The 26,570-nt window shown below is 41.3% G+C and overlaps 1 protein-coding gene across 7 annotated transcripts in view; it reads right to left on the reverse strand.

Moving 5' to 3' along the window:
• Positions 1-270: 270 nt before the first annotated feature.
• LOC116463509 (chromodomain-helicase-DNA-binding protein 2) overlaps positions 271-26,570 on the reverse strand; it is a 143,824-nt gene continuing 117,524 nt past the window's right edge. For all 7 annotated transcript variants that reach the window (XM_058434679.1, XM_032146640.2, XM_058434680.1 and 4 more), the window contains 8 exons: positions 25,901-26,029; positions 23,901-24,041; positions 21,444-21,578; positions 16,892-17,070; positions 13,783-13,882; positions 11,345-11,558; positions 5,302-5,548; positions 271-1,182 (listed from right to left, as the gene is read on the reverse strand). In XM_058434679.1, the coding sequence (XP_058290662.1) occupies positions 849-1,182; positions 5,302-5,548; positions 11,345-11,558; positions 13,783-13,882; positions 16,892-17,070; positions 21,444-21,578; positions 23,901-24,041; positions 25,901-26,029 (1,479 nt within the window). In that variant the 3' untranslated portion in view covers positions 271-848. The remainder of the gene's footprint in view (positions 1,183-5,301; positions 5,549-11,344; positions 11,559-13,782; positions 13,883-16,891; positions 17,071-21,443; positions 21,579-23,900; positions 24,042-25,900; positions 26,030-26,570) is intronic.

Below are 26,570 nucleotides of genomic sequence, written 5' to 3' on the forward strand. Positions count from 1 at the left end.
CCCCTCACTCAGCCTACTCCCCAGTCAAGTAAGACCCATGCTGGCATCAATGTTGCCTAACTCACAGTACTCAAAAGTCAGCCAGAGCAACCTACTTTTCCTGGCACAGTGGGAAAAGGAGGCCCACTCAGGAGACCAAACCTCTGAAATGTACAAAGACAGTGTGGGAAAAATTAGTGTTGGCAGAGATGATGCAGTTGTGGAAGCTGTTGCCCTCTCTCTATTTCCCCACCCCAACCCCACCCATAGGTTTCACATAATGAGGCCAAGTGTATCATTTCTCCCAAGAACACGTTTGAGGGGTGTACCTGCTCCCCTTCAAGTCCTATGCTTGTCCCCACCCGCTTGCCCCAACTCGCCACTCCCCATCAGCAGCATCCATCATGTCAGAGTGAACCAAATCAACCAAATCACACACTGTAACATCAGGTCCCAGCAGCCTCCATGCACCAGTTCCTGCCCTGACCATGCACTAAGGTCCTGGGAACACTGACCCTGGCAAAAAGCATTCATGACTCTGAAGATCCCCTGTTCCTTGACTGGGGAAACACATCCCAGTGAAACTGGAACACACAAAGTCAGCTCCTCCTCCAAGTGCCCGTCAAAGTGGGAGGCCAGAACTAGGCTGGAATGGGATGGGGTGCCAAAGTGCAGGAGGGGTGACCCGAATCAGAGCTGGACCCAGTGAAAGGCCTCCCATTCCTTGAAGTGCTCCTTCAGCCAGTGAGTTGACAGCAGCAGCATGTCCGAAACTCCACTTATTGGTCTAGATAACTGGCTACTGTAGGATCAGACCAAAAATATCCACGTGTTTGGTGACTCTTACTCTCTCCTTTACGAGCTGTCCTTTATGTTTTCCGAACATTCCAGTTATAATCTGGGTTGTTTTTCTGTTCTAACGATCTCTCCAAAGGAGACCTATGATCCAGGGGTGACTTGGAATCGTGAGGAGATTTCTGAGAAGGGGGTGAGCGAGGATCTGAGACTGCAGGGTGCAATGGGGGTAGAGGCTGTTTATATTCCCCCAGTTTATCTGTGTGGAAAGAGCGGTAATGGTCTGAGGGTCCCTGGCCATGGTAGCCCATAGGGGGGCGGTGATCAGACATTCGTCGGAAATCCTGCTGGTGGTAATTTTGAGGCCTAAATTCATCGGATCTCCTCCGCTTGGAGTCATGATGGTGCCTGAAATAGAGATGCAAGGATTAGTCGAAAGACTGAAGCCAGACTCCCATCCACTTCTCTTCACCACCCACTTGGCTCGTCCTCATATACTCATATTCAAGGACACTTACAAATGGACTCAAGGACAAATGCTCACATTATTAGGAATCAAAAAAATTAATAACAAAGAGTCATTTTACACTTATTAGCAAAATACATCCTATGAAATAAGCCTCAAGTGTGCAGTGACACAAGTACACACTTGAAAAATCACTGATGGCTTTGCAAACTCACTCCCTTTAGGAAAAATCTGGTAAGATCCATAAACATTTCCATATTCCTGGACCCAGCCCATGAGAAAAAGAGCCACAGAAATTATTTTGTAAGTTATTAATAACTCCATCAACCTAAATATGCGACAAGTAAGTGACTAGTTAATAAAATTCTCTTAAAAACCAACTCAATGTGAAGAGTATTAAAATTTTTAGCTTGGACCATGGTAAACTGCTCATGATACCATTAGAAAAAGAATTAGTAAAACTCAACAACAAAAACAAACAACCCAACTCAAAAGCAGGCAAAGGATTTGAACAGACATTTCTCCAAAGAAGATATACAAATGGCCAAAAAAAAATGAAAAGATGCTCAATATCATTAATCATTAGGGAAATGCATATTCAAGCCCACAATGAGACTACTTCACACCCACCAAGATGGAGATATTCATTAAAAAAAAAAAAAAAAAAAAAACCCAGGAAGTAAGTGTTGGCAAAGACAAGGAAAACCTTCAACTCTTATACATTGCTGATAGGAATGTAAAATGGTTCAGCCATTGTAGAAACATTTTGGTGTTTCCTAAAAACGTAAAGAATATGACTAACAATTCCACTCCTAGGCACCATATCCAAAACTGAAAACAGGTAGTCAAGTACCTGTATACCAATCTTCACTGCAGCATTATTCGCAATAGCCCAAAGATGGAAACAACTCAAACGTCCATCAGCAGATGAATGGATAAACAAAATGTGGTATATCCACACAATGAAATATTATTTAGCCATAAGATGGAATGAGTACTGATGAATGAACCTTGAAAACATTATGCTAAGTGAAAGAAGCCAGACACAAAAGGTCACATATTGTATGATTCTTTCTATACGAAATGTCTAGGCAAATCCAGAGAGACAGAATGCAAACTGGTGGTTGCCAGAGGCTGGGGAGAGGGAATAATGGGGAAGGATTATTTAATGGTTATAGGGTTTTCTCTGAGTGATGAAAGTGTTTTGGAACTAGACAGAAGTGTTGGCTGCCCGATAGTATAAATGCACTAAGGTCATTCAGTTGTTCGCTTTAAAATAGTTCCTTTATGTAACATGAATTTCACCTCAATGAAAGAAAGAGGGAGGAAGAAGTGAGCAATTTCAAGTTCCAGTCAAAATGGAAGAACAGAGACTAGATTTACCCTCCTGCCTGAAACAGCCAAAAGAGACAAAACGTATAGAACAGTGGTTTTCAAGACACCAGACATGAGGCCATGAAGCACAGTGATCCCTGAGGAATGGACACTAATGAAATGAGCCTTTTAACGGCTCCTGCTTACTATCATGAGATAGCCCTCAGGCTGTGACACAGGAAGAAGGAAACCCAGAAAGACACCAGTTGGCTTCCCAAGGTGAGGGATGGGGAACCAAGGTGGCCAGAGTTCACAGGACATGGCATGAGAGAAGACAGTTCTGCAGAGCAAGAAGTTTGAAGATCTACAGAGGGTTCCCAGGTATACAGCTGAATACTGCTTAGGATGTGCATGTGGGGAAACTACCCAAGGCCAGGGAAAGAACCACCCGAAAAGACTAAAGGTAACAGTGCCCTGTGCTCACAAGGAACTGGCATCGTGCCTGTTCTCACCAGCCACACCAAAGACCTCCAGATGGTGATACAGTTTGGATATGTGTCCCCTCCAAATCTCATGTTGAAATGTGACCTCCAATGTTGTAGTGCGAGGTATTTGGGCAGATCCCTCATAAATGGCTTGGTGCTGTCCTTGTGATAATGAGTGAGTTCTCTGAGTTCATGTGAGAGCTGGTGCTTTAAAAGAGGCTGGCACCTCCTCCTCTCTCTCTTGCTCCCTCTCTTGCCATGGGACGCCTACTCCCACTTCGCCTTCCACCATGAGTAAAAGCTTCCTGAGGCCTCTCCAGAAGCCAACCAGATGCTGGTGCTATGCTTGTACAGCCTGCGGAACTGTGCGCCAAATAAAACTCTTTTCTCCATAAATTACCCAGCCTCAGGTATTCCTGCAAAACAGACTAATGCAATTGGGTAGAGTGCAATGAGGCTCTTTACCTTGGGGGTGGGCAATCATTCCCTTGACTGAGCACTGCTCTGGTTCTACCTAACGAATCTTAACAGCAAGACCTGAGAAAGGAAACTGCTTCCAAATAACCTGCAACTCATAACAAAGCTCCAGAATACTTACGGGAATACAAAAATATCCAGCACCCAACAAGGTAGATGTTACATCTGGCATCTGACAAAAATTATTAGGCATAGAAAGTACCAGGGGAGCAAGACCCACAGTGAGGAGGTATCAACTGAAACTGACCCAAGTGATAAGATTCGCAGACAAGGACATCAAAACCAAGTTATATCTGTTTTCCAGGTTTTAAAAGGTTAGACACAGAACATATATAAAAAGACCCAAATACAACTTTCCGAACTTTTAGAACTACAATGTATAAAATGCAAAGTACACTGGATGGGCCTCATAGCAGTCTTGACTTTGAAAAGGAAAGTATTAGTGAACTTGAAGAGGTAGCAATAGAAACTATCCACAATGAAACAGAGAGAAAGCATAATTTTTTAAAAGTCAACAGAATACAAGTGAGCTGTGAGACAACTTCAAGCAAGCTAATATAGGTGTAATGAGAATCTCCAAAGAAGAGAGAGTGGAGGGTCAGAAAAAAATATTTGAAGAAGATTGTAAAAATTTCCAAATTTTATGGAAACAATAAACCCACAGATCCAAGAAGTTCAAACATTTCCAAGCACAAGAAACCAAGGAAAAATACACCAAGGCACATCATAATCAGTGATTTTTTTAAAAAGGAACATTATGTAAAGAGGAACAAAGGATGACAGATTTTTCATCACAAAACAATGCAAGTAAATAGCAGAGGTACATCTCTAAAGCACTGAAAGAAACTGTAAAGCTAAAAATGTATATACTCAGCAAAAACTGCTTTCAAAAATGAAGGCAAGATACTTTTTCAGGCATACATACAAACACTGAAAGAGTTTATCACCAGCAGAAAAAGTCCTTCAGGCAAAAGAAAACTGACACCAAATAGAAATATAGACCTACTAGAAGAATGCAGGCAAGTGCTCACTGCGTCCAGACAATAGAGAGAAGGGTGGGAGTGAGGGGCAGACTCCTAAGGAGGTGACAACTACTCAGCTACAGCTCTCTGCTAATGCAGCCTGCTGTTACCAGATCTTCCAAAAACAAAGCAGGACTTTGAGACATGTATATGAAATTTTCCACTTTAAATTCAAGGTACAGTGCAAAGGACGCACATCACCAGCCCAGGGAAAACCAAAGCTGCTATGAGGTTAAATTATCCAAGATTTGAAATTAGGAAATACAGATAAAACTTCTTTAGCTCTCCCTGGACTTGCTACTCTCACAATGTAAAGCTTTGGCTCATGGTACTACTGGTGGCATTGTACTGAAGTAAAGAGGGTGCAGCTTCGAAAGGCTTCGACTCTTCAATTATGGGCTCGTGGTAGGTAAGGACTGTGGGCTGGTACCCATCTTGGGATCCCTGACACCTAGTGTGGCTGATAGCCTCACACAGAGCTTAATAAATTTGGTTGCTGACTCTAATATTTTATGGCGACTACTTCACTACATTTCCTCAAAAGACGGCAGAAAACTCTTTTCCTGCACAGGTGAAATGTGCTCCCTATGACCCAGAAAATAAAACATAAAATCTAACCAAGACATGGGATTCCCTGTGGCTGACACATGATGAGATCTTCAGTAATTTGATAGATAAATACATTCATGTATACGTCACTTTCTCCCTAGAAACAACTCCTGGCAAAGGTCGGCACCTGGTGTCTCACAGCCTTTTTGCATACCTGTCATAATAATCTCTGTGTCCCCGGTGGTCTCGGTCACTGCTGTACTGGTCATAAGGCCTCTTTCTGGACATGTTGTTGGGTCGATAGCTTCCGGAACGGTGGGCATCCATATGTCGCCGGTCCCCATAATGGTGGTCCTTGTACCAGTGCTGCTCATACTGATGGTGCCTGTCGCTTCCCCATGGTGGATTGTTGTTGCCACCACCATAGTTGAACTTTCTTTCCCTCTGCCAGTCTCCTCGATCTGTAGGAAAAGAAAGAATGATCTGATGACTGCAAGAAATGGATGAATTTCACTTTCACTACAATTTTTTTTTTTGGAGATGGAGTTTTGCTCTGTTGCCCATGCTAGAGTGCAGTGGCATGATCTTAGATCACTGCAATCTCCACCTCTTGGGTCAAACAATTCTCATGCCCCAGCCTCCCAAGTAGCTGGGACTACAGGCACCCGCCACCATGCCTGCCCAATTTTTGAATTTTTAGTAGAGACAGGGTTTCACCATGTTGGCTAGGCTGGTCTCGAACTCCTGACCTCAGGTGATCCGCCGACCTCAGCTTCCCAAGGTGCTGGGATTACAGCTGCGAGCCACCACGCCCAGCCTTATTTTTTATTTTTGTTTTCTTCCACACCAATCTTCTCTGTATTGTTCCAATTTTTGTAGGTATGCTGCTGAAGTAAGCACTACTTTGCTGAAGTTCAAACTGAAAGCCTGACACATGTTACAAACAGACATTAAATTTCTTTCTTCTTGGTCTTGTTGTTGCTGGCTAACATATCAGTAATGACTCCTAAACATTCTTTTTTTTTTTTTTTGAGACAGAGTCTCGCTGTCGCCCAGGTTGGAGTGCAGTGGCGCGATCTCGGCTCACTGCAGGCTCCGCCCCCCGGGTTCACGCCATTCTCCTGCCTCAGCCTCCCAAGTAGCTGGGACTGCAGGCGCCCGCCACCTCGCCCGGCTAATTTTTTGTATTTTTAGTAGAGACGGGGTTTCACCGTGTTAGCCAGGATGGTCTCGATCTCCTGACCTCGTGATCCGCCCGCCTCGGCCTCCCGAAGTGCTGGGATTACAGGCGTGAGCCACCGCACCTGGCCAATGACTCCTAAACATTCTTTCCAACAAAATTTTAAGGCAAAATTTACTACTCCTCTCCTTCTGAAATCTTAAGAACTACCGCTTTTCACTCTCCATACCTGTTTAACCTTCCAATCTGTGGCAGACTCTTAACACCAAAACCAAACTAATTCAGAAAGTGATACCGCTGAGTTTCACAGCTGCAAGGTAATATCCTCCGGTTACACATCTTAACGTTTATTTCACCTGCTGGTACCTGCTGTGCCTGGTCTCTGAAAATCTCTCCAGACTACACTCACCGATTCTATTATTCTTCCCTATTCTGCACACACACAAAAATGGACATCCTCCTATAAAAAAGTAATTTCTCTAACTTTGAGCTTGGATCAGTGCTCTGTCTCTTACGGATTAAGGCCAAACTACAATCCTTTTAACTTCTGTAGCCTTCCTTTTCTCCTAAGGAAATGAATCATACTCACTTGAATCAGAAAATGTAGTGAAGACACAGAAGTCCAGGGATGGAGAGTTAAACTGTGGCTACCAAAATATCATGTCCACCCAGAGCCTGTAAGTGTGATTTTACCTAGGTCTTTGCAGATGTAATTAAGTTAAAAATCTCTAGATGAGATCATCCTGAATTTAGGTTGGGCTATAAATTCCAGGACAGGCATCCTTTCAAAATAAAGGCAGAGGGAGCTATGACAGGCTCTACATAGGAGAAGGCTATGCAAAGATGGAGGCAGAAATCGGCGTGATGCACCTACGAGTCAAGAACGCCAAGAACTGCTGGCAGCCACCAGAAGGCAGAAGAGAGGCATGGAACAGATTTTCCCTCAGAGCCTCCAGAAGGAACCAACCCTGCTGACACCTTGATATCAGACTTCCTGGTCTCCAGAAATGTGAGAAAATAAATGTCTGATGTTTTAAGCCACCTAGTCTGTGATACTTTGTTATATACGGCCCTAGGAAACTCATACAGAGGACTAACCAAAAGGAACCTATGACCTCATGGAAAAATCCATCTTCTGTCTATAATTATGTTAAGATCAAAGACATGCCACCAAATAAGTGACTCTACTCATTTTGCTGGCCTTCCAGCTTTTTGCTACAGAGCTGGAGAATAACACCATTAAGGAAGTGCCGAGCTTAGAAACTGATAGCATTAATATGATGTACAGTCAACCAGTGGCTTAAATTCACTGCTGACCTGGGTAGATCAGATGAAAGCACCATAAAGTAAAAAACTTTTGACTATTCACCCTAAGAATTAACAAATAACAGCAAAAAGAGACACCTTCTAAACATGCGAAGGATCAGTTGAGGATGGCTTCAAATCAAATGGAAAGTGAGATTTCTAACAGGGTGTCAATGTCTGTGGTTTTGTAGAGGTGCTTAAAACTCAAGCTAATTCATTGTTTCCAGAGTAAATCAAACAGATTTTCTTTCTTCTTAAACCCTCTGTGAGGTAAATCACAGGTTACAAAGTATTGAGCTATTAAAAAGATGGGTGAGGAATCCAAGGTTTAAATAAAAGAATGTATTTAGTAAGAAGTTATTTTAGCCAGGTGCGGTGGCTCACGCTTGTAATCCCAGCACTTTGGGAGGCGGAGGTGGGCAGATCACGAGGTCAGGAGATCGAGACCATCCTGGCTAACACAGTGAAACCCCATCTCTACTAAAAATACAAAAAATTAGCCGGGCGTGGTGGTGGGCACCTGTAGTCCCAGCTACTCGGGAGGCTGAGGCAGGAGAATGGCGTGAACCCGGGAGGCGGAGCTTGCAGTGAGCCGAGATTGTGCCACTGCACTCCAGCCTGGGCGACAGAGCAAGACTCCATCTCAAAAAAAAAAAAAAAAAAAGAAGTTATTTTAAAGGATTCAGAATATAAAATAAGTGACATTGTATGCAAAACACAAAAACAGCCTAATACTAGAAAAAAGCCAGTATAACTGATGCAACTACATCTAAGAACAGGGAAACATTTCCCAATCATTCTGCAAAGTCATTAGCTTTTTTTTCCCTCAACAAAATGCTGATGAAATAATTTTGAACGCAGATTTTTAAGATTACAGAACATAGAACTTAATGCTTCCAGGCAGGGTAGCTTGTAGCAGAATTACATCCTGCCAAAAACGATAAGAAAAGGGAAGATTAAAAAGAATGTGTTTAGGCCAGGCACAGTGGCTCACGCCTGTAATCCCAACACTTTGGGAGGCTGAGGCGAATGGATCGCCTGAGGTCAGGAGTTCAAGACCAGCTTGGCCAACATGGTGAGACCCTGTCTGTACTAAAAATAAAAAAAAATAAATAAATAAATTAGCCCGGCATGGTGGTGTGTGCCTGTAATCCCAGCTACTCGGGAGGTTGAGGCAGGAGAATCGCTTGAACCCATGAGGTGGAGGTTGCAGTGAGCCAAGATCGTGCCGCTACACTCCAGCCTGGGTGACAGAGCGAGACTCCATCTCCCCAAAAAAAAAAAACAAAAAACAAAGAAGTGTTTAAAGGCATCAAAGAGCAGCCAAAGCAATGAGGACTAGAAGGACTAAGATTCCACAGAGTGGAAAACCTCAAAGAGATAAGAGATGACTTCTGTCACCACTGAAGAGATCTGTGATCCTGAGCACCAGCAAGAGGCTAAGGATCTGGGTCTTTGGCAGGTAGGGACCACTGCTGGAGGAACAGAGAACCCACAGAGTGGGTTTTCAGATTATTTTCTGAAAAGATTATAGCAATTCACACTCTTAGCAATCGGGTGTATTTCCCTTTTTAATTTTTGATGATCTGAATGGGTAAAAAAAATTGGTTAACCTATTGTTGCTTTAATTTATATTTCCCTAGTAGCAAGGTTGGTCATCTTGTCATATTGGCCATTTGAATTTTCTCTTTTACATGAACTGTCTAATTCATAACTTTTGCTCATTTTGTTTTAGAACAATGGATAAGCTCTACAGAGTTTATTTTTTTCTAATCAAATTTCCAAAATTTTAATTCAATCTGGATTCCTTTGAGTTTTGTTTCAAAACTGCAATTTTTTTTTTTTTTTTTTTTTTTTTTTTGAGACAGGGTCTCACTCTATTGCCCAGACTGCAGTGCAGTGGTGCAGTCCTGGCTCACTGCAACCTCCACCTCCCAGGCCTAAGAAATTCTCCCACCTCAGCCTCCCAAGTAGCTGGGACTACTACACCACTATGTCCAGCTAATTTTCACACTTTTGTAGAGACTGAGTCTATGTTGCCCGGGCTGTAAAATTTTTTTAATTGACAATTAAAAATTGTATATATTTATTGATCACAACGCAATGTTTTAAAATACATATACATTATGGAATGGCTGAATCGGCCTAATTAACATATGCACTACCTCACGCACTTATGTTTTGTGGCAAGAACACTTAAAATCTCTTAGCAATTCTCAAAAATATAATACATTGTTATTAACTACAGTCACCATGCTGTACAACAGATTTCTCAACGTATTCCTCATATCTAACTGAAATTTTATCTCCGTTGTTAATATCTTCCCAATTCTCCCCTGCTCTCCGACCCTGTTCTACTCCCTGCTTCTATAAGTTTGACATTTTCAGATTCCAAATATAAATGAGAATATGCAGTTTTTCTCTTTCTGTGCCTCACTTATTTCACTTAACGTAAATGTCCTCCAGATTCAACCATGTTGGTGCAAACGAGAGGATTTCCTTCTTTTTAAAGCTGAATACTATTCGATTGTGTATATATACATTTTCTTTATCCACTCATCTGCTGATGGGCACTTAGGATGATTCTGTATCTTGGCTATCGTAAATAATGCTGCAATGAATATGTAAGTGCAGGCATTTCTTCAACATAACTAATTTCATTTTCGTTGAATATATACCCAGTAGTGGGACTGCTGCAAAATATGGTAGTTCTATTTGTGATTTTTTTGAGGCATCTCTACATTGTTTTCCATAATGGCTGCACTAATTGACATTCCCACCAACAATGTGCTGGGTTCCCTTCTCTCCACATCCTTGGCAACCCTTATCTTTTGACTTTTTGGTGACGGCCATCCTAACAAGTGTGAAATGATATCTCATCGTAGTTTTAATTTGCATTTCCCTGATGATTAGTCATGCTGAGCATTTTTTCATATACCTGTTGGCCGTTTGTACGTCTTCTTTTGAGAAATGTCTCTTCAGGTCCCTTACCCACTTTTTAATCAGGCATTTGCCTTCTTGCTACATAAGGAGCTGAGTTCCTTACACAGTTTGGGTATTATCCCCTTATCAGATGTATGGTTGGTAATATTTTCTCACCTTACAGAAACTGTCTCTTCACTCTGTTGATTGCCCATTTTTCTATTCAGTTATTATTGTTTTGTTCTCAATTTACAAGAGTTCTTTCAAGATTAGCAGTTTTAACCATTTAAATGTCATACAGAATGTAAACTTCTCCCTCAGTCTTTTTCGTTTGTTCATGTTAGCTGGGTTCTTCTTAATCTGAAGTTGAAATAATAGTCCTGGGGGCCAGACACAGTGGTTCACATCTGTAATCCCAGCATTTTGGGAGGCTGAGGTGGGCAGATCACATGGCACCGGGAGTTTGAGACCAGCCTGGCCAACATGGCAAAACCCTGTCTCTACTAAAAATTTAAAAATTAGCCGAGCGTGGTGGTGCACATCTGTAATCCCAGCTACTCGGGAAGCTGAGGGACGAGAATCGCCTGAACCCAGGAGGTGGAGGTTGCAGTGGGCCGAGATCGTGCCACTGCACTCCAGCATGGGTGACAGAGCAAGACTCAGTCTCAAACAAAAAAAAAAATTGGGGGATCTTTATTTCATGCTTTCTCTCATTAAGAAAAGAGAGGACAATAAAGCGTTAGAAGAGAATAAAGCACAGAAGTCTAGCCAGTGTCTTTGGAAAATGAAACGGTTGTGTGAATTTTTTATTTTTTGGCACCTCTTTTAAAAACTCCACTTAATGACCTACCTGCATTACTGAAGTGTCTCTTGTTGGGGTGACTGTAGTTATCTCTTGGGTGTCCATGCATCTGTGGGCCATGGGAGGCAGGCAAATGAGGCTTCTGAGGGTGAAGGTTGTGTGAGGTATGGGACTGAGAGATCAGAGAATCCCGGCTGGAGCCTGAGGCCTCTGGACGAAATGGTTTCTTACCCCCAGGCATGTCATCTTTCTTCTTTTGCTCCTGAAGAGTAAAAGGAAACCAAAGAAGCTCAAGATCCCAGGCTTAATTCCCCAGAGAAGAATAAAGGTTATCACCTCTAAACAGCTCCTTCTTGTCCTTAACTTTTGAACTGCCGTTTACTACCTCCTAACAAAAAAAAAGGCTCATAAATTCCACTGTTAGGCTATTTGCTGGGGGAACTCAGTGGAATTTATGCTGAGTTTGACCATTACTGCTAAGTACCTGCAAGAACACATGCATAGACTGCTAGATGTCACTGTACAGGGTATGGCGTGGGCGCCCAGGCTGGCGGCACTCTCAGAGGATCATCCTGGACCGTGTAAAACCAAGACTACTGACTTTCCAAGGCTAACCACAACAAACAACCCTGCAGGACTGTCCAGTGGGAACTAACTCCTATGCCAAAGTCATCAAGCTAAATATCTGAATGTTGGAGTGACATTACTCCTTATCACACAGTCAAATGTTTGATATAAAAAAAATCACATAATAAAAACAACAAAGTGACCCAAATCCTAACCAGCAAGGGAATTACTGTTAATAATTTGGCACATATTTTTCTAAGCTTTTTTTTTGTATTTGTATTTTAAACAAAAATATTTGGTATTCATTTTTCACTTAATGTATTGTGAAAATCTTTCCATGTAAATACTTATTTCTACAATATTATGTTTAATAATTGATTAGTACTCTCCAATATGGATATATCATAAACTACTGAATGTGTTTTTTTTGTTTGTTGTTTTTTTTTTTAAACAGAGTCTCACTCTGTCACCCAGGCAGGCATTCAGTGATGCAATCTCAGCTCACTGCAACCTCCATCTCCTGGTCTCATGTGATCCTCCCACCTCAGCCTCCTGAGGGGCTGGGGCTACAGGCATGTGCCACCACACCCAGCTAATATTTGTAGTTTATGTAGAGATGAGGCTTCATCACATTGGCCAGGCTGGTCTCGAACTCTCAGCCTCAAGTGATCCACCCGCCTCAGCCCCCCAAAGTGCTGGGATTACAGGCACAAGCCACCGCGCCTAGCCACATTGAATGTATTTCTTACTGTTGGGCTTCCAAGTCATTTCCATTATAAACATGTTTAAATCTCTATCTCCTTCTCAAAACTAAATTCCTGGAAGCAAAACTGCATGCTTTAGTCTTTTAATAAATCGTGCTGAATTCTCCTCCAGAAAGGTTGTGACAATGTATACTCCCACTAGTAGGATACCACCATTTTTGTTATTCAACTTATACTCATTTCTGATCCCTAAATGAATGAAGTCTTTCATTATTATGTGTCCAACTTCAGACCTTCTTCCTAATTTTCACTCCTTTCTAAAGGGCCTTTCCTAACTATTTCATTCCCTCCTGGGGCCTTTCCTGACTATCCTTTTATAGACTTTTTATAATGCTTATTAGTATATGATTCCTGTATGTTACTGCTATAACATATTCTTCCATGTAAAATTAAATTATAAACTACTTGAGGGTGCTGCTTCACAGGCCAACACAGCACTGGGCACAGCATAACAAATACTCCTGAGTGCCTCCCTGTCCCCCACACCATTTTATTCCATTCTATGTGCTGAAAACATAGCAGTAGATGAGAGACATAAAATCTCTGCCTTCATGGAGCTAACACCTTAGTGGAGGTGGTATTTAATGCTCACAGATTGAACCAAATGTCCAACTTGGGTACAGCCCATTTGGCAAGTCAGCAGATCTGCAAATGGGCACACTCACACAAGGAGCACTGCCTCTGCAGCCTCTTCCATGTCACTTCTGCACCCATCCCCCTATTCCAAAGAGAGGCAACTTCTGAGCACCTCTCACAAGTGAGTAGCAGGACCCCTTCCATACAAAAGCTGGAAGGAGACCAAGTAGATGGTCCAGGAAAGAAGAGAAAAAGTATTTTCTTCCCACCACCCTATTACTTCCTAGGAGCCACATTTATAAGCTACCGACATGTACAGAAGAAAAATGCACATGGAAGAAAAAACCTGGTGAACAAATGATTTTAGGACATAAAAACACACGGTAAACACTCTTTGTCAGAATTTCAACAATGTTAGGCTCCAATACATTGGCTATTTCACCCGTCTGGTCTTACTGTTTGACTATTAGCACCAGCAATAACCCATGATTCATCTCCCCATGGAAAAACAAAAATTAAGAGATTTTTCTGTGGAATTGCTATTTGTTTGTATGAATTAGGATTGAATTTGTACTTTACCTCCTCTTCTTGAGACCTTTTCTTATGAGCCATCTTGTATAACTTATGCAGTTTTCGAGCATCAAATTCTGTAAACTTGGAAACAAAAATCCATAGGTTCCTAAAAAGAAAAATGAACAGTTCTGGTGAATTATAGAATTAGAAAAGCAATTTTTTATTATCTTCATGGATGGCAAGCTATTAAATTGTGCTGTGGTATACTCCCTAAGCATAGAAATTAAGTTACAGAAATATTATTTCAGGTATTTGTGTCAATAATACAGTAAGTCCTAACTTAATGTTGTCAGCAGGTTCTTGGAAATTGCAACTTTAAGTGAAACAAAATCAATTTTTTTTTCTCATCAATGTTATAATGAAACAAAGCTGAAGGAAACGACGTTATCTGAGGACTTACTGTACACCTTTATATGGTTCTGCCAAAAGCGTCTGACAGAGGGATTTAGAGACTAGGGCTCTATCAATACCTAAAACTCCTCTAAATTTATATCAATGACACCCCAGACTCCAGTCCTTTAAGTTTTCCTTCAGTTTCTGGACTCTACCACAAATCCATCAGCACCACCATTTCCCAGGTTGTGGCTTCCATTCAGTTGGTCATCTCTGTGTTGCTGCCCCTCCTTCCTCCCAGTTGTCGCCACCACAACCTTTCATTTCTTCCTTAAAACTCTCAGTGACTTTTTCCCTCCAATTCCATTATGTTCACCCTAGCATGGTGTTACTGCACAACAGGGGAATGATATGATGAAAGAGGTGTTTAAAAAGAGTAAGCACAGGTAGTCAGAGTGAGCTAGATAAAGGAGTCTCATATCTTCTCAAACTTCCTAATAGGTAGTTAGTTTCACCATGGCTTGCTGCTGACAGGACACCTGTACAGGCTCCCTAACTAGTAAGCCTGCTGCATCAGGTGAAGAGCCATTTACCTTCCTGTCTAAAGCCTCCTATAAAGAGCTTCAGTCTTTTTAGCAAACTGTCTTTAAATCCTGAACACCACCCAGTCCCCTCCCTGTCCCACTTTCAAGCCTTTGCTGAAGCCTGAGAACTCTGTTCATCTCAGCAATTCAACACAGGTCATGTACACTCAGTTCAAGTGCACTTGCCTGCCTCTCAGAAGACCTTCCTTCCCGACTACTCTTCACGCACTTCCTTCTCAACACTTCCAGTCTATCTGGTCTTGCATTTGCTGCCTCATGATGAACAGTTTCTCCGAGGGCTTACCTTGTACTACTTTTTTGACTTGTAAATGACGAGGACCTTGTAAACTACTGCTAGCCAAGATCACAGTGCCTGGCACATTTAAAGATGGGTCTGTTCACTGGGAGGACCTTTTGCTATCTTCTAATCAGTGTTAAATTTAAAAAGGAAAAAAAAAAAAAGGCCAGACGCCGCTAGGTAAACAAAGAAGTTGGTAACAGTGTTAGGGGGAAAAAAAGAAGTACCATTTTGAAAATTAAATCTTTTCTTTATAGGTGTGAAGCATGCTGTGGACACCATCATGCACAAGTTTTCTTAAATCCATTTTTCACTCAAAAACTAGTCCTCTGAGATTGGACATATTATACAAAGATAATCACAATATCCATGAACTATACAAGTTCAAAGTAACTGTGGTTATGTACAAACAAGCACATGTACCCTCTGAGTCTAAAATAAAATAAAAACGAAGTAACTGTGATTAATGGAAAGAGATTTAATGTTACAACTGCCTTTTAGAATTTCCAGCCATGGGTGGGAGCAATGGCTCATGCCTGTAATACCAGCACTTCAGGAGGTCGAGGCGGGCAGATCACCTAAGGTCAGGAGCTCGAGACCAGCCTGGTCAACATGATGAAACCCCATCTCTACTAAAAATACAAAAATTAGCCAGGTGTGGTGGCAGGCACCTGTAATCCCAGCTACTTAGGAGGCTGAAGCAGGAGAATCTCTTGAACCCGGGAGGTGGAGGCTGCAGTGCCAAGATTGTGCCACTGCACTTCAGCCTGGGCAATAGAGTGATAGAGTCAGATTCCGTCTCATTTAAAAAAAAAAAAAAAAAAAATTTCCAGTCATGTTTTCTTAAAATATCCAAAGTGAATAGTGGATATATATCCAGCAATCCCACTACTGGGTATCTACCCAGGGGAAAAGAAGTCATTATATGAAAAAGGCACTTGCACTCACATGTTTATAGCAGCATAATCTGCAATTGTGAAAATATGGAACCAGCCTAAATGCCCATCAACCAACAAGTGTATAAAGAAAATGTGGTATATACATACCATGGAATACTACTCAGCCATAAAAAGGAATAAAATAATGGCATTTGCAGCAATCTCAATGGAGTTGGAGACCATTATTCTAAGTGAAATAACTCAGGAATGGAAAACCAAACACTGGATGCAAAGGCATAAAAATGATATAATGGACTCTGGGGGGAAGGGGGCTGAGGGATAAAAGACGACACATTGGGTGCAGTGTGCACTGCTCGGGTGATGAGTGCACCAAAATCCCAGAAATCACCACTAAAGAGCTTATCCATGTCACCAAACACCACCTGTTTCCCTAAAACTATTGAAATCTTTTAAGTGGCTATATAAAGGAACATTTATAAACCATGATGCCTTAAACATTGAAGTTCTAGATTAACTGCTTTAATCCAAATTACTACTTTAATTATTAAAAAAGGATATGAGAATAGAGAACTCATAGTTCTTGTGGTTTTAACCTTTGTTTCCCCATGTGTTGGTACAGAACCAACCAATTAGTTGTATTAGATACAGTAATATCTGAATATCTGGATATCAACCTGAGATGATGTTAAGACCAGATGACTTCTGCCCCTTGTAGGCTTAAAGGAAATTTATTTCTGAGAATAGACCAGTAAATCAAGTAACACTATCTTTCTCTCATAAAATAAATTAATGACATCGTCCTACCCCTTCAAAAGACTCGTTTCAGTGGAATAGCCTATTTCATGGAAAGGAGGTTAAAGCCTGCAGGTATATTGCCAATAGATGAGTTTTGTTGGGAAAAAGGTTTCGTAGGTGGCTATGACACCTTTTATTAAAAGAAAACAGAATCCACTCCCACACTCAGTCAAATCAAACTGGGCAGATGAGGCCAAAGTAGTTACCTCCTCCAGAGTTTGATGTGCTCCTGATCTGAGTAGGCTTTAAGGCACTCGGCTATCCGGTCTCCAATTTTCAGTAGGCAGTTCCGGGTGTGTTCCAGCTGTTCTTGCACGTTGAGCCCCTTGTCAGGTTTGTCGAGCTGTTTCAGTGCCTTTTTCACGGGCCTCATCCTCTCCTTACACTGCAACAGAACAACAGAGTAAAGACATAAACAATCTACAGAAAATAAGTCTTGTCCTTTGCTTACTGTGCTCTCAATGAAAACACAGCCCACCCCTATGCCATATAATTGCTAGAGGAAGAGTGGGTAAAGCTAGTGCAGTGAAGTAAGTGTAAGTATTCAAGTCAGAAAACCCTGAAGTGTAGTGCCAGCACCATCGCTTAGAGTTACGTGATAACCCTTCACGCCTTACTTAACCTCTCTAAATACTGCTTCCTCATCTGCAAGAGAGGCATGGCATGCCTCACAAGCCCATTTTGAAGATCTAATGAGGAGCAGTATTGCAGACCTAACCTGAAATTCTCCCACCACAAACTGTCTAAAAATATGGGATAAAATATTTACAAATCCTTCAGGCTTGAAAGAAAGCAAGAGAAAGGCTTCCAGATAAGATGGTAAACAGAACACAAGAATCTTTTCTCTACCTCCCCAATCCCACTAAAACAATGGTAAAGGGATTGTCCTTAAAAGAGACAAGCCCACAAAGACAAGAGAAAACAAGAGAGAGGATAACGGCAACAAAATATTGGCAGCATGGGAAATGACAAAACAGACCTGAGAAAATGAAATTCAAAGCCAGGAGTGAAGAGAACCGACAACTAACCTGACTTACAGGGCAAAATTCCCCCAAAGGCGAGGTGTCTTCACAAGGAAGGATGAGGGCTAAAATGGGGAGTGGTTTAAAAACTGCTTAAGAAGTAACACGTATCCAGATTCACAAGATACCCAGATCTCTAACTCCACCCAGCAACAAATATAAAGATTTATTCTCCAGAAAACGATAAAAGAACCTCTGAGCTGGACTGCATAGGCACGGATGAGGGCTGAGCCCACCACACTGAAAACAGGATTATGTGAGCACATGAGCACAGTCATACAGGGTGAGCCACACCCAAGTCTTCTGCCTCTCAGATTCCAGAATGGACGGAGCCAGGCCTTCACGCTCTGGAGAGTCAAGGAACTGGGGCATTCTTCACAAAATGTGACTGCCCCAGAGGAAAAACCAAATGATCCTGACTATCCGTCGCCAAGTTTCTGCTAGATCATCCTATAGTGAAAACTTTCAAAGGAGATCAAGCCCCACCACCCACATGCTCAAACTTCCTATCAGATGTTTAGTCCTCCACTCTTAAATATGAGCTGACAACCGAGGATCAGCAAAGCCATCAAAGCAAAGTGTATAACAATGGAAAGCAAAGAGAAGTATAAAGATATTCGAGAGTGGTGGAGGAAAATGATCTTGGAAATAAGTAATGTGAAACAAAGTTGAAGGAATCTCCCAGAAAGCAGAGTAAAAAGCAGAAATGAACAACTTAAAAAGATAAAATTAGGAACCAATATCCAGAATTTAGTATCCAAACACAAGAAATTCCATAAAGGTAAAACTGGGAACTTAGAGAAAATTACCACCGTATAATTCAAGAAAATTTCACAGAATGGTGTAGGGACATGGTTGTCAGCCACTGAGTATCTGGCACAATGAACTAAGTAAGACCCGTGGTCATGAAATTTTCAAATAATGAAAACTCTACAAACTCCCATCACTTTTTGGTCATTTCCACAGCTACACACTTATCTGTGGATTTTTCTGTGTTATACTTCAATTTTTTAAAAGGACATAAAATAAAAAATATACCAAAAACTAAGAGACACCTGTAATGACTATAAAAAATAAAAGATTAGTATTAAGAATGTAAAAAGGATTCCTACAGAAAAGGTAAGAAAGATAAATTATTCCAAATATGTCAATTTTGAATAACTGCAATTCACAAGGAACGTGAATGAGCACTAAAATATGAAAATAAATGTCCAACGACCTTCAGTCAGTATTTCATAGCCCTCAGATTAGCAAAACTTAACAACTGTTAACTGAGTCAGAAATTAACATCTGTTTCTAAGGCTGGTAAGCAATCGGAACTTGAATTCATTGCTATAATTAATGCAATCTCTGCAACTGCTTTCAAGGGTAACTCGAGTATCTAATAAAGTGGCAGATGTGTCCACCTAATGAATGACCCACCATTTTTGCTCAAGCCATACACCCTAGAGAAGCTCTCACTTGTGCAGTGCAAGAAAATATGGGCAACAATTTCACTGTAGCCTATTTGTAGTAGCAAACATTTGGAAAAATCCTGATGTCCACCAATATGAGAAAGAATAAACTGTGGAAGAATAAATCGTAGAATAACATGAAACTTAAATGAGAGCCACAATTATTAACATAGATAAATCTCAAAAAATGTGACTGCTATGAGAGGAAAAGCAAGTCACAGGATACACAAGTGTGCCAATTACAGTTTTAAGACATGGAAATCAATCCTCTATGTTGTTTATATGTATGAGGCTATGTAGCACAATGGTTATGGACCCAACCTCTCATGCCAAACTGCCTGGGTCAAAACTGTGTTCCATGTCTTAGCTGTGTGACATAAGGGCAAATCACTTAACTCTCTTCACCTGATTTTTAAATATGTAAAATGGAAACAATAAACTACCTCACAGGATTGTTGTGGAAAAAATAATATATAAAGCACATAAACAGTAACTGGCTATTAATGTGAGCTATTATCATCTTTACAGACTTAAGTAGCAAAACTCTAGAACCACACGTTAAGTATAAAAATTGAATTCAGAATCATGGTTACGTCTGGGAGGTAACAGAGAGAGAAAAGGCCAGGTGCAGTGGCTCACGCCTGTAATGCCAGCATTTTAGGAGGCTGAGGGGGGCGGATCATGAGGTCAGGAGTTCGAGACCAGCCTGACCTACAGGGTGAAACCCCGTATCTACTAAAAATACAAAAGTTAGCCGGGTGTGGTGGAGCGCATCTGTAACCCCAGCTACTCAGGAGGCTGAGGCAGGAGAATTGCTTGAACCCGGGAGGCAGAGGTTGCAGTGAGCCAAGACTGCGCTACTACACTCCAGCCTGGGCGACAGAGCAAGAATCTGTCTCAAAAAAAAAAAAAAGAGAGAGACATAAAAAGCATAGGTTGAGAGGGAGGAACACCAAGGGATTCAGCTTTATATTTTGAGTCTTAAAAAAAATTCAGATTTGACAAAACTTCATGGTATATTTATCAATTACTATTATATCCCTGAAATTTCTTTGCATCTTTTAAAGATTTCATAATACAAAAACAAGATTAAATGAGTCATTTGTAAGAGCATTTTTTAAATGTCATGGTACCATAGAACATTAGATATCATTTTCTCTTATAAACACTCGGATAAGAAAGACTAGGAAACAGATTGGTTAGCTGGCTATGTAATTAGTTTATTCATTTATTCAATTTACTCATTTACTGATATACTTCTAGCATCTAAATGAACTGTATATAAAACGTAATACTTGTCCTCAGAGAGCTCACAGGCAAAAAAGTGACTTAAGAAAACAGAGATAAGTGCAAAGAAAACAGTATCTATATACATACGTGTATAGGTTTTAGAAAACTCAGAGAAAGAAGTCAAAGAGAGGTTACAGGACAGGGTCAACAGGGTCCTTTGCTGCCACAGGATGGAAGTATTTTCAAATGTGGAAGAAAACCACTTTTTCTTTCAGCCTGAATGAGCTGTTTGATTAACAGATTTGTGGAAGTATGGGGAGAAGAAGCCACAGAGAGGTGGGGAAGGGATGGTGGCACAGTGAAATCTATACCTACAGCTCCAGCCAGGGGCAAAGGGGCCTTGAGGACACACTGGCCTGTATCCAATCCCGTGCAAGACCTGGTCCATGCACTCGCTCCCCATCGCCTTGGCCTCCCCTCTTCTCCTGTTACCTTTTATTCTTCCTTCAGAACCCAACTCAAGCATCACTTCCTTACACAAGCCCTCCTGGCATCCCCTGACTAGGTCAAATTCCCTTCTCCCAGGATCTCCACAGTATGCACTCTCTCTCCTCCAGCGCCCTGTCAGAAGAACACCAACATGATTTGTGTAGTTACCTAACTCCCCTACTCAAATGTACAGTTTACAATGATAGAAACAGTTATCTATTCAACATGGTAACTCTGGGGGCTGGAACACAGAAAACATTCAATAAACATTTGCTCAGTGAACACTTCTCTTTCCCAAATGCCTCTAAGGGCCCTTAGATCCTCTCTTAACTAGGAGCACAAGACATGAAATCCACTCCTTAAACTTCCCCTCAATAAAAGACAAAATCTCTTCCTGCCAGCCTGCTGAAGAGCACATGGTCTTCCAATATTGTAAGCAATGTGTTTCCAAAGTAATGTACTATTGCTTAGCTCAACTGAAGCTCCTTCTGGACCTATAAAAGGCAGAGCCACAGCAAGCACCGTGGCTGCAGACACTGGCATCCCCCGATTTCAAGACTTACTATGCTGAATGTCTCCTGGTCCAGATCATCATCCTCATCCTCTCCAATGGGGACAGGTTCACTTCCTGCTGTAATATGGACAGGACCCTGAGATCGCTTTGATTTACTCGAAGATTTGGCATCACCACTTTTAGGCTTTTAAAAAAGAGTTACAAGGAGTCATTGTCATTTGTGCAATCCTACCGTGCAATTTGGATTTCTTACCTATGTTATTACAATGGGTAAATATGATGGTCTCAGTTTATTTTTAAAAAGGTAAAATAAAATCCTAAAACATCATGAAGACAAACCTATCTGATTAGCAGCTTACTCACACATTATTCCCATTTCCATCTCTAAATGTACCCAATTGTAACTTCAGTTTCATCAGTGCTATTTTTGGGCTTCTACTCCTTTATCCGTAAAATGCACAGAAATGTCATCAAGAGGTTAAGACTGTAAATTGGCAGAACTCTTCTAGAGTATCATGTAGCAACTTTTATTAACAGCATACCCTTTGATTTAGGAATCTGTATAAGCTAAATTCTTGTAAATGAAATCTATATAAATCTCAATTATATTGAAGGAAAGGTTGCAGATGAATATATAAAATTACTTCAGGTACTTTTTTTTTTTTTTTTTTTTTTTTTTTTTTTGAGACAGATTCTCGCTCTGTCATCCAGGCTGGAGTGCAGTGTCATGATCTTGGCTCACTGCAACCTCTGCCTCCTGGGTTCAAGAGATTCTTCCGCTTCAGCCTCCCAAGTAGCTCGGATTACAGGCGCACGCCACCACACCCAGCTAATTTTTTTATTTTTAGTACAGACGGGGTTTCACCATGTTGTCCAGGCAGGACTCGAACTCCTGACCTTGTGATCTGTCCACCTCGGCCTCCCAAAGTGCTGGGATTACAAGTGTGAGCCACTATGCCTGGCTTGACTTCATGTACATTTTTAAGCATACAGTATGCTTTGTTTATAGTTATATGGATATACACTATAATATGTACTACAAATATAAAAACATGAACAGGAAGGTTTCGAACCCACTTCACAGTAGTGGTTATGGGGAGAACAGAGGAAGAGTAATAAAATCCGGGAAAAGGAACAGGGGGCAGCTTCAACAGTATCAGTCATATGTTCATGAAATACAAAAGATATCAGCGTCTCCCCCCAGCCTAGCCCCGCCAAAAAAAAAAAAAAAAAGCCACTTAAAGTAACCATGAAAAAATGTTAACAACAGTTGTGATATCTGGAGAGTGGATAAACAGATGTTTGCTAAAATTGTACTTTGTGTTTTTATTTTTTTAATATTTTACTTTAAGAAAAAGAATGTCTTTCTGTGGGAGCACAAATGCACAGGTTATTTGTCACAGTATGGTCTATTAACATTGAAAATTAGAAAGTATTTCAAAATGGGAAATTCAAATTGCTTCTAACATGTTACACCCAAACAGAATCCTCCCCAACTATTAAAAATGATTTTTTTTTTGAGACAAGGTCTTGCTCTGTTGCCCAGGCTGGAGTGAAATGTGACACAACCATGGCTCACTGCAGCCTCGAGCTCCTGGGCCTAAGCAATCCTCTCACCTCTGCCTCCCATGCAACTGGGCCCATAGGCACATGCCACAATGCCCAGCTAGATTTTTGCTTGTTTTTATTTTGTAGAGACGAGGTCTCCCTATGTTGCCAAGGCTGTAAAAATGATTTTAACATTATTCACTTGGAAAGTTGTGATATAATGCTAAGTGAGGAGAAAAGACTACCCAAACAGCCTAATCTGACTTTTATATTTGTTCTTAAATAGAAGTTTATTTTATATTTAATATAAAATTTCAAAGTAAGATAAAAATTTCAAAGTAAAAGTATCAAAGGCAGTTATCAAGAAATCTATTAGAGTTATCAACTGGATATTAGAATTATAGCAGTTGTTTGTGTTTTGGCAATGATTTTACTGTGTTCAGAGGTCAGCAAGTGTACACTGCAACACTGTACCGAATTCTTTGGTTTAGAATGAACTTCATAAAACCCCTAAGGTAAAGGTTATAATAGCAAGGCTTTTCATCCATTTATATTCCAATAACTCTTGCTATTATTTGTTTTTGACTCAAACTCTTCAAGTATTCAAATTCAGTTGTGGATTGTGCTCCTCTAACATGAATCTGAGAACGTATTTCGTATTCACATGTAAATGCAGATTTCTCTCACCTGTCCTATCTCATTCAAACATTTCCCCCTGAAATATGTAATAAAAGACCAAGTAAAGGCCTTCTTTTTTAAAGAACACCCCAAACTTGCAGGTTACCCTCTCTCTGCAAGGACAGGTGCAGGTATCCCATCAACAGCCCCACCCATCCTTCTTGAACATACCCATAAAAAGACAATTATTCCAGGGCCCTCAAATCTCATTCTACTTCTAAATCCAAACGGCGAATTGCAAAGGCTGTGGATATCTGCATGAACAGACGGGCACCATTACCTTCTCTTTCTTATCTTTTGACTTCTTTCTTTCCTTGTCCCCTTCTTTGTCTTTCCTAGAACTCATTTGTTTCTCCTTGTTCTCCTTGTTCTCCTTCTTCTTCTGTTTTTTTTTCATTGGACTTTTTTCCAAGCCATCATCCTAGGAAACAAAATAGGGCTATGAATTTTTGCTACAAATTTTATATCTACTTATGTACTTTCTGGAAAAAGAAGCACTGCCCCCAGTGGTTCATCACTGTCTATACTTAGAAGCTTGTTTTCAAGCAAATAGCCTCAAGGCACTCAGAGAAGTCTAAACTTTCCAGTAATAACCAGTTAAAACTGTAGAGGCAGAAGCTCTTTACTGATATCCTCTCATTTAATTCTCATAGCAACCCTTCAACATAAGTTTTATCATTCTCATTTCACGGATGGAAACTGAGTACCAAAGAGATTATGTACCTATACACAGTCAGCTAATAACTGATTCGGTTGCTAGTGTTTAAATTTACGTATGTATTGGCCAAGCACAGTGGCTCATGCTCATAATTCCAGCACTTTGGGAGGCTGAGGCAGACCTGTCACCTGAGGTCAGGAGTTTGATACCAGCCTGGCCAACACGGTGAAACCCTGTCTCTTCTAAAAATACAAAAACTGCCGGGCGCGGTGGCTCACGCCTGTAATCCCAGCACTTTGGGAGGCCGAGGCGGGCGGATCACGAGGTCAGGAGATCGAGACCATGGTGAAACCTCATCTCTACTAAAAATACAAAAAAAAAAAATTAGCTGGGCGCAGCGGCGGGCGCCTGTAGTCCCAGCTACTCGGGAGGCTGGGGCGGGAGAATGGCGTGAACCTGGGAGGCGGAGCTTGTAGTGAGCCGAGATTGCGCCACTGCACTCCAGCCTGGGCGACAGAGTGAGACTCCATCTCAAAAAAATAAATAAAAATAATAAATAATAAATAAATAAAAATAAAAAAAATAAAAATACAAAAACTAGCCAGGTGTGGTGGCGGGGGCCTGTAATCCCAGCTACTCGGGAGGCTGCAGCAGGAGAATTGCTTGAACTCAGGAGGTGGAGGCTACTGTGAACCCAGATCGTGCCACTGCACTCCACCCTGGGTGACAAAGCAAGACGCCGCCTCAAAAAAAACTAATAATAAATAAATAAATATCTGTATGTATGACTCAAATCCATGCTAGTTCCTGTACGCACTGCTGATCCTCTTGGAGCTAATATCCAAGTACAATTACACTGTCAGAAATTCCATAAAGTTGTCACTGAAATAGCACACTAAATGATACCAACTTACTATTCACTTTACTTAGACCAGAGGTTACAAACTGGCAAGCCAAACCTGACCCACAGGAGTTTTGTTAACAGAACTCCATAGCAGCTGTCCCCTTTACATTAGGCATGAGCTCTCTGGTTAACCACAGTCCTGACCACTCCCCGTCATTTCCAAGAATGAGGCTACGTGTCAATCGCCATTTATAATGAAAACTTTAGACCGGGCGCGGTGACTCACGCCTGTAATCCCAGCACTTTGGGAGGCCGAGGCAGGAAGATCACCTGAGGTCAGGAGTTTGAGACCAGCCTGGCCAACATGGTGAAACCCCGTCTCTACTTACAATACAAAAATGAGCCTGGTGTGGTGGCAGGTGCCTGTAATCCCAGCTACTTGGGAGGCTGAAGCAGGAGAATTGCTTGAACCCGGGAGGCGGAGATTGCAGTGAGCCAGGATCGTGCCATTGCACTCCAGCCTGGGGGACAAGAGCGAGACTTCGTCTCAAAAACAAACAAAAAATTTCATAGTCCCTTTCATTTACTTCCATTATGTACGAATTTGCAGTTGCTGACTTAAACTATCCTCTCTGACAGATTAAGCAAAGACTTACATATTCTATTTCCATTTAATCCACTCGTAAACCAAACACATTTCAAATGACTTTATTCCAGCTGGCACGACAAGTATAGCTAAAATAAATAAATAACCCTCAACCGAAACCCCACTTCATACTTTCACTTCTCCCTCTTCTGATGGATTATCTGAATGCCTAGGAGATGAAAGCTCAATTCCATGCTCCTCTTTCAGCCTGGGCACTTTGTTTTCCTTCTTTACCCGAGGCTTCCGCTTCTTTAATTTGGCCTGGAAAAGGAGAGAAAATGATGATTAAAGCACAAATCAAGACACTCAAAAGCATAACCAAACAACATGATGACTCTTTAAAGCAGTAGCAGCCATATAATTCAAACAAGAAAATTCCAAGGAAATCAAAAGAGTGCAACTCATTTTACCTGACAAGACCAAACCAAAACAAATAAAAACCTATAGGCCTTATACATAGCCTATACCACATTAAAATATCCGTATTCCTTTTTTGTTTTTTTCCAAGACGGAGTCTTGCACTGTCACCCAGGCTGGAGTGTAAAGGTGCCATCTTGCCTCACTGCAACCTCCGCCTCCCGGGTTCAAGCAATTCTCCTGCCTCAGCCTCTCGAGTAGCCAGGGGGGACTAAAAGCACATGCCACCACAACTGGCTAATTTTTTGTGTGTCTTTAGTAGAAACAGGGTTTCGCCATGTTGGTCAGGCTGGTCTCGAACTCCTGACTTCAGGTGATCCACCCACCTCAGCCTCCCAAAGTTCTGGGATTACAGGCGTGAGCCACCTCGCCAGCCAAAATACCC

This window comes from Hylobates moloch, unplaced genomic scaffold (genome assembly GCF_009828535.3).
Source record: "Hylobates moloch isolate HMO894 unplaced genomic scaffold, HMol_V3 SCAFFOLD_39, whole genome shotgun sequence".
Classification (NCBI taxonomy): Eukaryota; Metazoa; Chordata; class Mammalia; order Primates; family Hylobatidae; genus Hylobates; species Hylobates moloch.